Source organism: Triturus cristatus, chromosome 2_1 (assembly GCF_964204655.1).
Source record: "Triturus cristatus chromosome 2_1, aTriCri1.1, whole genome shotgun sequence".
NCBI classification, from domain to species: domain Eukaryota; kingdom Metazoa; phylum Chordata; class Amphibia; order Caudata; family Salamandridae; genus Triturus; species Triturus cristatus.
In genome coordinates, this window is record NC_140581.1 from 992,202,891 (window position 1) to 992,217,019 (window position 14,129).

Below are 14,129 nucleotides of genomic sequence, written 5' to 3' on the forward strand. Positions count from 1 at the left end.
CACCCCATCCCAGGAGGGACGCATCCGTCACTACGACATGCTCCGGTTGAGGAAGGGAGAGGCTCTTGCCCGTGACCCAATCGCGGTCCGTGAGCCACCACTGCAACTGCTGTGCATTGCCCTCCGAGATCAAGACATGGTCGGACAGGTTGCCGTGATGCTGGGCCCACTGAAACTTCAGGTCCCACTGCAGAGCCCGCATGCGCCGCCTGGCGTGATGCACTAGTAGGATGCAGGAGGCCATCAGCCCCAGAAGCCGCAACACTAGCCTGACCGAAACCCAGGATAGAGGCCGAAAGATGGGAATCAGTGCCTGAATATTCCGGACCCGCTGTTTCGGCAGATAGACCCGGAACTGCGCCGAATCGAGAACCGCTCCGATGAAGAGGAGCTTCTGAGAGGGACTCAGGTGTGACTTCGGCACGTTGATGGAAAACCCCAGCAAATGCAGGAGATCCGCCGTAGTCTGGAGGTGGGAGACGACTGCCTGGGGAGAGCCCGCCTTCAACAACCAGTCGTCGAGATAGGGGAAGACTGGAACCCCTGATCTGCGCAGATGAGCTGCGACCACCGCAATCACTTTCGTGAACACCCGAGGGGCACTGGTAAGGCCGAAGGGGAGCACGGTAAACTGAAAGTGCTCTTGACCCACCATGAACCGCAGGTAACGCCGGTGGGCCGGCAGGACGGGGATGTGGAAATATGCGTCCTGCAAGTCCAACGCTACCATCCAGTCTCCAGGGTCTAGGGCAGCTAGAACCTGAGCCAAAGTTAACATCTTGAACATTTCCTTCCGGAGGAAGGCATTGAAGTTCCGGAGGTCCAAGATAGGGCGTAGGCCCCCTTTGCCCTTCTTGGGAACCAGAAAGTAGTGGGAATAACAACCACGACTTACTTCTGGGCTCGGAACGCGCTCGACGGCCCCCTTGGCCAAGAGGGCCGAAACTTCCTCGTGGAGAAGATTCAAATGATCCCCCGAGATACGGTGGTGCTGCAGTGGCATGGCTGGAGGGGTCGTCTCGAAGGGGAGGGAGTAGCCCCTTCGGACGATTTGCAGCACCCACCTGTCCGATGTGATGGACCGCCAGTGGAGCAGGTGATGGCGAACTCTGCCGCCCACTGGCGTGGAATGGGCCTGAAAGCTCGGACTAGGAAGGCTTTGAGGCGGATGCTGCCGGGGGGGATGTGGGCTGACCGCGTCGTCCTCCAGAACCGCCTCGGCGGAAACCACGTCCGCGACCGCGCGCAGGTTGGTTCTGCGGCTGGCGGCTAGGCGGACGTGAGGAGGCACCCCTTCCTTGGCCACGAAAGGGGCGAAAGGCGGAAGTTTGCGACCGCGGGGCCGAGAGGCCCAAGGACTTGGCCGTAGCCCGGGAGTCCTTAAAGCGATTCAGCGCACTGTCCACTTTCTCACCAAAAAGGCGAGTGCCATCAAAGGGCATGTCCATGAGAGTGCTTTGGACATCTCCCGAAAAGGACGTGGACTGCAGCCAGGCGTGACGTCTAAGCGCCACCGTGGTAGAAATCGCCCTACCCAGCGAGTCCGTAGTGTCAAGCCCACATCTGATAGCATGTCGCGCTGCATCCCTCCCATCGGCCAGAGCCTGGGTAAGTCGTGTCTGGACCTCCTCCGGACACAGGGGCAGCACGTCCTCCACCGTATCCCACAGAGAGTGGGAATAACGGTCCAAAAGACAGGCGGTGTTCAAGGACCGCAGGCCCAAACTAAGGGAGGAGAACAGCTTTTTGCCAAACTATTCCAGTCTCTTGGAATCCTGGTCCGGCGGAGCGGTCGGGAAGGAGGATTGGGAGGTAGAAGCCTGGATAACCAGGCTCTCGGGGGTGGGGTGTTGGGACAGAAAACTGGGGTCGCCCGGAGCAGGGCGGTGGCACCTGGCGACGTTCTGGTCCACAGGAGGGACTGTGGAGGGCTTGGACCAGGTGCCCTGCAGAACGTCAATGAGGGCCTCATTGAAATGCAGCAGAGGCTCATTGGAGCTTGCTGCAGACTGAAGCACCTCAGTGAGGACGTTAGTTCTCACAGCCACGGCAGGCAGCTCGAGCCCAAGGGCTGCGGCCGCCTTGCGCAGCACCACAGAGAAAGCAGCACCCTCCTCCGAAGCCACAGTCGGAGGAGAGATGAATCCAGTGTCTGGTGAGGTATCCAGACCACTGGCCTCCCCCAGTTCATCTGCCCAGTCCTGTGACAGCTGAGCCTGAACGGCCATAGGATCCTCGGACCCCTCCCATTCGCCCCCGTCATCCGATTCCTGGTAAACAGTAGGAAGGATCGGAGCCGGACGATAGACATAATGTGTCTCCAGCGGCGCCGTACGCGGCGTCCATCGACGCCGTAACGGCGCCGGGTCCGGAGCGGGGCTGAACTAGGGCACGACGCCGAGCGGAGCCAGCGTCGGAGGTGGAACCGGTGTCGACGCCGGCGGAGGAGGTGTGACGAGGTTGACCGGCGTCGGCGGGGACTCGGGGACTTGCGGCGTCGAGGCCGGCGGCGGGGCCGGAGCCGCCGGCATGCAAGGTTGCCCAGTCGGGTCCGCGGGGCCCGAAGACTAAAAGGGGTAGCTCTCCCGGATCTTACTGTCACGGAAAAAAGAAGAACTGACGTCAGCGCGCGAGGGCGGCGTCTAAGTACTCCGACGACGTCATTCCGGCGCACGACGCCGACGACGGACGCGGAGCCGCAGACGACGCCTAGCGACGCGCAAGGGGTATTGCTGACGAAAAATCTTCCGGATCCAGTCTGACACCTGGGGATATTCTAAGGTGAGGAATCTAACTAACGTGTTTCTTTCAGATACCCAATATCCCCCAAATTTAGAAGCATAACTATAGCAGCAATAGCATACTTACTGGAGTTTTGTCTCCCGGTAGCAGTTATTCTATAATATCAAGGCTGATATGCTCTACAGTCTACCATCTTATTCCACTAGTACCGAGAAGTTTTGTTGTGTACTCAGTGCTTAATTTGTAAAATATTAAGTGCCGGGGCTCTGACCGGGAGGCCACCCATTACCCTTGTCATTGCTGCCAAAACAACTACTAATCATCTCTCTCGCATGTAAATGCGACAGTTCAGATTATTCCAGGTCCCCAAAGCTAAAGGAATGGCTGGGGAGGTAGGTATTTGCAAGTTTAATGTATATTGTATTCCTAAACAACCGTTGTTCTGCTCATCTCCAAATTAAATGAGCAGCGCCACCATGTGGTAGACTGTTCTAGGTATGGTGTGGACAATTAGGTGCCGGTGCCGAGCACCGAAAAACCAATTAAGTGCTGGTGGTTAGCACCGGAAAGCCCCGGTTCAAATTAAGCACTGTGTGTACTTATACAGTATAAACCTTCTCTAATCATGGACAGTTAAAGATTCCCTTTGGCCATCCCTTTCGATCTGATATTTCATGCCCATTGTAAGAAACGTGCCACCACAAAGACTAACTATTGTTTTCTTCACATCACTTAAAAAAATTCTTAGTGCCTCCCAATAATGGATTACACCCTCTCGATTGCACACTGCGATTATCCATTTCTTGCGTGGAAGTGTGCATATGGAGCAGAATAAGAAAAAGTGAACTTCTGTTTCTTTTACCTGTGGACAGTGGGGGCAATGCACTGGGGAGCAACCTGATTTATCCCATTTACACATAATAGATCTTAGGGGTAATGTACCACTTCTAAACAGCACATACAAACGTTTTGCTAAGGAGGGATAGATTCTGTCCATATATGTTTCAAAATCAGGCAAGTATTTGTGGCTCTAAAACTGCCCAGTTGGGCTCCCATCTTTATGGTCAGCCCAGATATGTAGCATAACAGTTTCCCAGTACAGTTTCTGAGTAGCACCTACAGCCACTTCTGCTGGGTAATTCTATAGTTACCCCATTTTCAACAATTCCCACTCCTTAATATGTTTCAGCCAAGGGGTACGGACTTTTCTATCACAGGAGATTAGATCCACTAAAGATTCCCTGTAGGAAGCTAACTCCAGGGTTGACCAAAGCCGCACCCAGTATGCCAATGATTCTGGGAAGGCCATCATGTGTATGCAGTTTAGTGCTAAGACCGGCCTCAGGGGGATGAGGGGAGCACACCGAGGTAATTGAAAAGACCCCTAATAAATATATTCTCTGCTAATGTAAGGACGGTTGCTGCCATCAACATGGTTCTGTATATTTTTTTAGAGCTGGTAACACCACACCTCCTGCAATTGCATTGTATTTCCTTCTGATTAGCAGTGCTGTCTGATTGACGGCTAGTTTGCTCTTCCCCCTCAGGTCAGGGTGTCTGTCAGTCTTATATCTAGATAGCCAAAGTGTTTGACCTGTTCTATCGGGGAACCCTCAATCATCATTCTGCCTCTAAAGGACTGGTGTAGGTTTATTTCCATATATTTTGTTTTTGCTAGATTTATTTCTAGGCCCCTCTTTGTATAGAAAGCAGTGAAGAAGTCCAGTTCCGTCTGGAGACCAATGGGAGTTCTCAAGATAAGTAGAGTGTTGTTGGCAAACATTAAATCGGTCCGGGTACTTCTGCGGTCTTGGGTGCATCGTGTTTACATTCCGATAGCCATTTAACTGCCCCATTGATACAAAGGCTAAAAAGTGTACGAGCAGGTATGCATCCCTGCTTTACTCCCCATTTAATAGGGATCCTGTCCGTTAGATCTCTTCCCATGTTCCATCTCACCATTGCATAGGTATCAGTGTGAAGGACTCTTAAGATCCAAAGAAGATCTCCAGATAACCCATAAGCCTACAACACCCTCCATAAATTGTCCATTGGTACCAGGTCAAATGCCAACCTTACAGCATAACACCTTGAATCGAAAAACACCTGGTCGAGGTTACTGATTTTTCTCCTGAAGCCTGCCTGTGTATCCTTGAGGATGTGGTTATCAGATATCCATGTTTGTAACCTTGCCAGGATCTTTGTCCAGAAGACATATAGGTTTGTAGTTGGAGGGCAAGTCTTTGCTCCCCTTTTTAAAGATCTGGATTATGGAAGCGCTGTGCCAGATTGGAGGAATGTGGTTACCACTCACAATGGCATTACTCAGGTGGTTGAGGTAAGGGACCCACACTTCAGGATAAGACGGGTATAGATCACCAGGGATGACTTCCAACAAAGGGTTTATATAGTCCTCTCATCTGAAATCAGGTGGATAGGCTAAGAGAACAAATAAGAGACTAATACATTGCAATGCAGCTAATGTTTAATCTGGAAAGTGCAGATATATGTTTTTACATAGCTACCTATATTTTGAAATGTATGAGGGCCAGGAAATCCATTGTTCATTAGATCTTTAGCAAGTTGCACCGTCACTTCATTAAGTTTTTTGCAAATGTCCAGAATTGCGGATTGCACTGTATTCTGTATATTTTACACATTAACCGGCACGTTAGTTTTTAGGATATATAAATTATAAAGCTTATCAGAATTATTTTATCTGTTTTTATTGTTCATCCCATCATGCATTGGCCTTTTTATGGGGATGGTATCATAATTAGTTTGTGGGGATAGTATCACAATTAATTTGTTTTGTATATACTCATGCAATTGGTCTATATTCTGCCTTTTTTTATATTTTTACTGTATGATTGTTGTATGTTTTTATTCCATGTTTGCTATGTGGCTGTATATACATGCCGAATAAAGCATTTTTGAACTGAACTGACTAATAAGTTAAGTGATGTTTCAAAAGCCTAAGGAGACCTATAAATGAAACACATTTAATAATAGCAGTTGGGACCTGGCACTAAATGTGTGTATTTCTTTTCTGAAAATGCATGCCACCCTACGTGTGTCCTTACTGAGATCTATTAGGGAAAAACGTGATTAAAAATTAAGCTGCTCGATACAACCATGGCAGGAGGATGCTCCTGAAAATGAGATGAAGACTTTGTGATTTGTTGATATCTAAGGGGTATTTGGATTACCTCATTAATTGGATTGTGGTGCAGTTGAAATCTCTTGAGAAGCAGAATAGGGGGATATTCAAGTGTCACAACTATTAAATAATTTTAATAGTTTCCCTGAAAAACATATGGTACAAAACCATGGAGATATATGAAGGTGGGGCCTCTGTCAAGGGCAATGGGAATGAGGTGAGACAATGTGGGCACTGACTGAATAACAGATGGCAGATATGTGTATAGATATAAGCTAACTGTAGTCAAAGAAATAGTACTCCACTAGGGAGCCGATGCAGAACCATGAGTAGTGATCTGCATAACTATTATATAAAAACCTGTTTTGTGCTTTCGTTCGGAGCTACAGAAAAGGGGAACACGTCTGTACAGACTATGGCTTGCAATGGAGTTACATTGTCCCTTCTGAGCTGGTATCTTGCCAACTGATAAGGTTGGAGTCTTCACTGCCTTTGTTCTGAAAGACTATTGTGGGATTTAGGATTTGTAATCTGCTTAGAAATTGTCAAAACATCTTTAGTTAGGGAGGCCTCAATAACTACATAACTAGCAGCTGCCAGTCAACCCGGTCAGTTCTAAAGAACTGTGTGACGGCTAAAATCTTGCAAGCATCAATTTGAGTCATACGCATGATTTGCACACGATGTGTCTACATGCCAACAATCTAAAGAACATTCTGTTCGATCTATTCAAGGAGTTGGTTCATCATTCCCTCTTTATGCAAGTAAGCAGCTGGTAAATGAATTTTCTGTGAGGAGATTAAAACCTCTTGCTGACTATTAGTACTTGAGGCGTAGATGAGATGAATTAAAAATTCAGCAAAATTAAAACCCTCCAAGAAATGATCTCTCTCACAACCTTCCCTTCAAATTGAAAAATTGGAACAAGAGGTTTGGCAAGCTGAAATGGCAGATGAGTAGCAGAGCACGTCTCGTTCACCCGTTGCTTTATCACTTTGGTCCTGCACCTCCACTCAAATTATTGACCCCAGAGGTGATGGGGAGTGAGTCGCCTATGGGACCCTGCCACAGAAGGCAACTCTAGTTGGTTATGCCAGTGGATTTCCTAGACCGGGTCTGACAAGGTGACAGACCTCTCCACAAACACTCAAGATAGCTACCAGCATGATGAGATGCCCGATACAGCCCTTAGCATGAAGTAATCTAGGAGATTGTCAGTCTCCAGGTATCTAGAATTTTGTCAGGAAATGGAAAGAGTGAGATTGGTCAATAAAGCTGGGCAAATTAGGTTTGATCGAGAATTTCTTCAGAAGGGGAATTACCATAGCATGTTTCCAGACGGATGGTAATACTGAGAATGAACATTTCAAACGAATTTGAGAAATTGTATCAGCAGCTACTGCAAGAATATATGGTGAGCTGCGATCAAGTGAAGAGCCTGATTTAAGAGCATTAGTGGTTTTGAGTGAGTAACCAGCTGGGTAATAAAGGGTCTGTTTTGAAGGTTGATAGGTCTGAGGAGGAGAGGTCTATAAATTCAACTAAGTCAACAGGAGACTATCCTTCAAAAGAAGATTCCGTTTTTAAAATGTTATCAAGAAAAAAATACAGAGATTGTCACAAACCTTTTCTGATGGTGTTGTGAAAAACTCCATGATTGAGGACAGTTTTGCCAATAGCGACCATTTTCCCAGTAGATTTCTTGACAGTTTCAATTTGTGATGAGTACTCAGTTCAGTCAGTGTGGACCAGGGGCTGGTATTTTGTTAATCCCTTGAGCGCTAAAGGCAAGATAGTCTTGCCTTCAGCCCCATTAGTGCTGGGTGCGCTGAGGATGACACCATCTCGTCCTTAGCACTTAAGTGGTTAATGGCTGTCCTGTCAATTGCTTTAAAATCTGGATTGTAAGTGAATATCCAGGCCCAGTGAAGTGCTTCACAGGTACATTTGGCCACTTTCAGATCATCAGAATAACAGGGAGCTGAGGGGATAATTAGAGGACTGGCAATATGATTTTAAAAGTGTTAAGTCATCTAAAGCAGAAGTGACCCAATAATTGCAGAGGGATGAGACTTCAGAGATATTGCTTATGTGACTGAGAGGTGATTTCTCAACGTTAATTCATTCTTTGAGGGATGCAGCCCCAGTACAGGCATTGATGTCATGGTTAGGATCAACTAGCCTCACTTTCTTTGGCAGAGGTGGTCTAGATTTACACTTTGCTGTGGCACTGAAAGGTGCCTGGAGTGGGCAATTGTAAATCCTATGGATCTGAACGTTCAGTTTGGGCCCTGTGGCCCTCAGCTAGGTGCTAGAAACCTAGGAAGACAAGATGGAATCAAATATAGGAGGGAAGACAAAACATGAGGAAGATGCCTCCTTTTTTGCTTTGGTCCTTACACTTTCTGGTACAATTTATGATCAGTCATCTGAGACTTCCTCCATAGTGTTATCTCTAGCTGAAGGGCAGCAACTATTGGGGAGCTCATATAGAAGTAAAATGTTGGTACCAATGGAACCTCTTTCAACTTCTTTCATATGGTCCTTCATTCAACAAACATGAGGCCTCTTCTCAAACCCTGCTGCGCTGAATTTGGTAGGAAATCCACCACTCACAGACAATAGTTTGGAGAAGAACAGACCTTTTGTGAGAAAACATTTGGAATTTCCACTTAAAGAGGAGGCTAGCCTGCCTCCATGGTACTATCCATCATTGTCATGAAAGCAGGAAAAATGTGCCCTGCAGCAAAGGACTCCCGAAGCAAGGAGACCAACACTTAGTGCAAAGAGGTGTTGTTAAGACCCTCAGAAAAGGAGGTTTGCTCGATCCTGCAGAGCAAAGCAAAGGCATACCAGAGATGGACTCGGTCTCATGGTGCAACCATCTCAAGGTGAGTAGAAAGTTACAGTCCCAAATATGAGACACAATTCAGGTGAAAAAGACTGTCTGGAAATAGGGTAGTGTAACCCATTGCTTTCAACCCACGACTAAAAAATGTGTTTTGTGTAAGTCAGTAACCTCCTAACATTAGTGGAATGGTCACCAGATGGATTGTCTCGTTACACGTTCATGTCAAATACATGTCAAACGCATTTAGTGCCCACACATCAAGAAAATCTGAGCTCTTCCATATCTATGCATTAGGTATATATTTATGTTTCTCAATTCCTGGAAAGCTTACCATGCATAAAATCTGAAGGTTCATTATAGACTGATTGTGGTTTAAAGTAGGGATGTGTGAGGGTGTAATAAGTAAAGAAAGAGCACAGGATAAAAGCATGGAAAGAGGGCCTTCCTGACACATTGAGACCAAAGCTTGAGAGCGAGAAAGATCAGGGGCCATATAACGCATTTTCATTGTTTGCGCCCGGTGCACCATTTAAAAGGTGCGCTGGGCACAAACAATGAAAATACGCCCTACTATTATGAATGAGCTACCCCGAGGCAGCTGCGAACTCGCGCTGCCCTTGGGGCAGCGCATTCATGTGAAAACTCGGAGCGGCTGCCTGAAGCCGTACCGAGTGTTCAAGGTGCAGGCGGCAACCCACCAGCATTTTGAAGGGGATGGCTGGGGGGTCCTTCGGACCCCCTTTCTCTCCTCCAGAGGGCTGCTCTCAGGGGGCACACTCACAATGGCGAGTGTGAGCTTCTTTGCCTCTGCACCCGTGTCTGAAATATGGCACAGGCACAGAGGCAAAGGAATTCCCTCATTTGCATAGGGCACGCCCCTATACACATGAGGGAACGACCCCTGAAGGTAGCGCTGGTTCTTTAAGTGCACCAGCATTATCGGTATTACTGAAGGGAACGCACAAGCTTATGCGCCCCCTTCTGTAATACCAAAGTGTTCCAGGGGTGCAAAAATCGGGTGCCAATGCCGGTTGCAACCCCGAGGCATTTACAGTAATACAGGCCCTGGAGGACACAGAGCTAGAAGAAGGTTTTAGTACCCTCATTTTATTTGCCTAACAACTTGGGGCTTGTAAAAGGATTAGGGTTAATAACAGAGTCCTTCAACAGGGTTCTTAGGAACAGGTTCTGGCACTCTCCTGTCCCAAGGTGGGATGGGCTAGGCTACAAAAGCTCCGCTCTTGACCTTAGACTGCTGAACTTCCAACTACTGTGGTTCCCTGCTTTGGCTGTGGACATGAGGTGAGCATATTACTGAAATAGCAAAGAATACAAAATACAGAACTCTGCTTGTTTGAAGCCAGATTTTTTCAACACAAGTCAAAAGAGGACTAACTTGATGCCAATGTTAAGGGCTAAGACTACACAAACAACTCACCTGATCGCAAGACATTTCACCAGCAAGACTCTTGCAGTTATATTTCACTTTCCAGTGGAGGTGCCTTTCTCCAGCCATTCACAAGACAGAAGCATGGCGGCAGACTCAAAGATAGCTACTCTCTTCAGGAACTCTACGTTGTGGCTAGGTAGTACCCACTTGCCTTCTAGCAGGGGCTCATTGAGCTGGAACATTCTTTCGCAAGATGCATAGATTAGAGAGGTGGAAAAGAGTTTGGCAGTGGTGTGGGAGGCCCCAGCCAGTAAATGAAGCCTCTTGCTGCCCCTCTCCTACAGCGGTCAAGAAGGGGTCAAGATGGCGCTGATAGCCACAGTGGTTGTACTATGAGAAACTAATGACTGGAACTGGTGTAGCCATAGTCAGAGAGCTAAAAGTGCACCAAATGAAGAATGCAGCTTAACCCCAGCCACATCAAAGATTTTGAGCCCTGGCAGTGGTGGCTGAGGAAGGCAGAAGTGGGGGCAGGAGGATGCAGACCAGAGTTGGTGGAATGTGTCCTTGGGTGGACCTGCATCCTGCATAATCATACTGTGAAAGAGCCAGCTACATCATCCTGTGAGACTCTAGTGGCTTTAGCCGGTGGAAACCTGCTAGATATGTACTTTGAAATTTTCAGCTGTAATAAGGGTCCTGGGCCAGCATGGTGAAAATGATCCTGGTGTAAAGAAGTATAAACAGCAGATGAAGAAGACTAGGGCAGACTCCTTTTTAAATTACACTCGACTCCACTGAAAGAAAACATGAGGAGCGAGGGACTGGTGAGAAAAGGAAGTAACTAACAGAGACAAATTGCTCACATGGCAGATAAATAACATGCATTCAGAGATCAAGGAGAAGACAACGATCAAATCTGATCAATAAGGAAGAGGAATTGAGACAAGAGTTTCTTGGAGTGATATTCATGGAACAGTCATTGCAGACGTCTGAGGGACTGATGCAGGACTTTCAGAGTTGCACATTGCGAACCATGATGCATATGGAGCCACAGTTGAAAATTCTTGGTGAAGTGATTGGGTCCAAACTGTAAACTGCAGGAAGCTTCAAGATAAGATGTAGAGAGCTTGATGAAGTATTGACAGCTACACTTCATGAAACCATGGGCTTCAGGGGGAGCTCTGACTCAGCAATAAAAAAAAAGGTTTACACTGCCTACTAATACATCTGTTGATAGAGAAAAACATGCAGGCACACAGATGTACATTTTGAAATAGCTGTTGGACAGGGACTGAATGCTTGGTGGTCTGATGAAAAAGGAGCAGTGAAATAAAAAAAGCAGTGTTTACTCATTCTCCAACCTCAGCCCAGAAATGATGCCCTGAAAGTGGGTACTTTTAGAGAATCGTAAGGAGAAAAAAGCTTTGGGGATTCCTACATCTGTCAGTTACCCAGTAAAGCCTACACTCACACACAACGCCACATTGTTCGTATATATGAAAGGGGGGACCAGCTAGTCCTTTTGGAAGAGGCAAAGAAAATGGACAATGGCTGAGATGACGGACGTATAATTACAAACATAAATGGCTGGCATGTTCTTCTGTAGGTATCTGTTGCAAAGACACTGGAAATCACATATGTCACCCTGCTTAGTGTATAATTGATCCAAATGTGACAACCTAAGATGAAATAACCTGAAAACGAAAAACTGGAAGGCATTAGGTAGAACCATGGTAAGAACCTTCATTCTTCTAGCTTTGCCTTATAACTAAGAACCTTTGGAAGCACCATGTTTCACTTCTATATCAGAAGAAGAAGCAGTTTCTTAAATTTAATGCCTCACCTGTTTTTCCCACAGGGAAGTGAGCAGGCGTAATGCGATCCCTCGAAGCTTTGGTGTGTTCCCCAATACTTGTATTACACGTAAAATCTGGGCTACACAAACCTGTAAGAGAAGTAATAATATATGTAGACCACACTACCTTCAAAATATTAACTGAACAACAATTATCGAGTACAAACAATAATGGAGAACAAGTTAATGAATTAATGTGTATATGTTTAATCAGTTACTTGCTGTTAAAATCAGTTTTTGGTACAGTATAGGAATCTTTCTGATACTTCAGAAAAATGATTTTTTTGGCCTGATATATGTTGAACAAAGACCCACCCCATATTCCCAACAGGACCTGGATCGCTTTCACTGGATAAACCGTATCCTTGAGTTCAACGATAACCAAGTCAAATCAAAACATTTATGATCCAATCAATGATGTAAACAAGATATCCAAGCAGCCTCAATTGTCTTTGTTGCATGTGTATTCATTACAATAACATAGATGCAAGATAGAGCAAATGAGACAATAGTGCAGTCGACACAGACCGTAGTCAAGCCGTATTACATACAATGTGAAGATTACAACACTGTACTGTGTCCCTGGCTTCCCAACAATGATACCCTAGTCTAATAGAACCCGTTTAACAAGGGAGAGAGTGACAAGCATTTAATCATGTTGAAATTAACAACGAGAAAAACAAGCACACCACTGCATAAGCACACCACCGCCTTTCTCCGAGGCAGAGCAGAAATGCCTCGGAGAAAGGCAGCGTCGTTTTCGGATTCGGGGGCGTGTTTTGCTGTTGTCTCCTCCTTGAGACTTCTCGCAAAAAACACGCCCCCCGATCCGAAAAGGACGGGGCCTAATCGGAGTGACTGACCTCTTCTCCAGTGGCTGGCCAGCATTTACGAGGCCAGCCAATGGAGAACAGGGGAGAAGAGGGGCGGGTTCAAGCCCCTCTTCTCCAAGTCATTAAATCTCGCGAGCGAGACTGCGCAAGCGCAGCCTTCGCTAGCCGAGACCTAAAAAGGGGCTTTAAGCGTCTACAAAGATCTTGTGAATGTAGGTAATTCTCACTTCATTTAATGGAAGCACACCGAACTATTGAGACAACAGAAGCCTTCACAGAACCAATCAGTATGGTGTTGAGGCCTACAAGAAAGGTAGTACAAAATAATGTACACGCAAAACGATCACACCAATTCTCTGTTAGCTGAATTAACCAACTCCAAACCACCACCAAAGTTGCTCTGCAGTGAACTCTAAACATCCGTGGTGTAAGGTCCCATGTTAATCAACCAGCATATCAGTCTGTGCTAAGTGCCCTAATAACCGTAAAAAACATAGATACAAAAAGGAGAACTTCATATCGTGAGTGCCCAGAGATAACACCAGTGACCGAGTAGTGGAAGAGTGAGCCAATCTTCGAGTATTGTATGAACATCAACAATCAAAAGGCTCATAAACCTGTATAATGCACAGCTTTCAGTATATATAGGCACCAGAACTCATCAACTAGCTTTAACAAAGGACAGTCTAATTCAGTGAGGCAAGGGCATAGAAAAGGTAGGGCAATAATCTCTGATGTACGAGATAACTTACTTGAAAAGAAAATAGAGTCATGGACTGGCCTCCCTGTCCATCTCCATAAGTAAAAATGAGCAGGAGGCACCACAGTAGATAAAACCGCAGTCCCTCAATACACCAGAACATAACCCACCAACCGCTATCTTGGAGTGCACGTGGTGCATGTAGAACATACATGAAAATATGGAAAGTGGGATTTGTTTCATGCGCTCAAATGTACGAGAATGGTGACTGGTCACATTTAATCCTGCTACACGACTATCCAGAGGACATTGCCTCATCTTATCTTATGATGTCAGCTATTATCATGCAATCCTGCTTAGGGCTAATAAAAGGGGCCATGTAGTCTAATTACTTTAAATATGTAAATACTTTAAATGTTGAACTAATTTCATTAATTTAACATAAATTCCAACAGGGGATTATTTTAGTCCACTGCCTCTATTGATTTCAATGGAAGCGTTCTGCAGTACTAGTGGTTGGCCATGTGTTGTGCTTGACGTAGTCAAAGGCAGGGCTAGAGTGCGTTTACGCTGGTTTTGACCCCATAGGGCTATA

At 46.3% G+C, this 14,129-nt stretch overlaps 1 protein-coding gene across 2 annotated transcripts in view; it reads right to left on the minus strand.

Moving 5' to 3' along the window:
* FOCAD (focadhesin) overlaps nt 1-14,129 on the minus strand; it is a 1,730,079-nt gene that overhangs the window by 1,328,185 nt on the left and 387,765 nt on the right. For both annotated transcript variants that reach the window (XM_085634390.1, XM_085634400.1), the window contains exon 15: nt 11,990-12,091. In XM_085634390.1, coding sequence (XP_085490516.1) covers nt 11,990-12,091 — 102 coding nt within the window. The remainder of the gene's footprint in view (nt 1-11,989; nt 12,092-14,129) is intronic.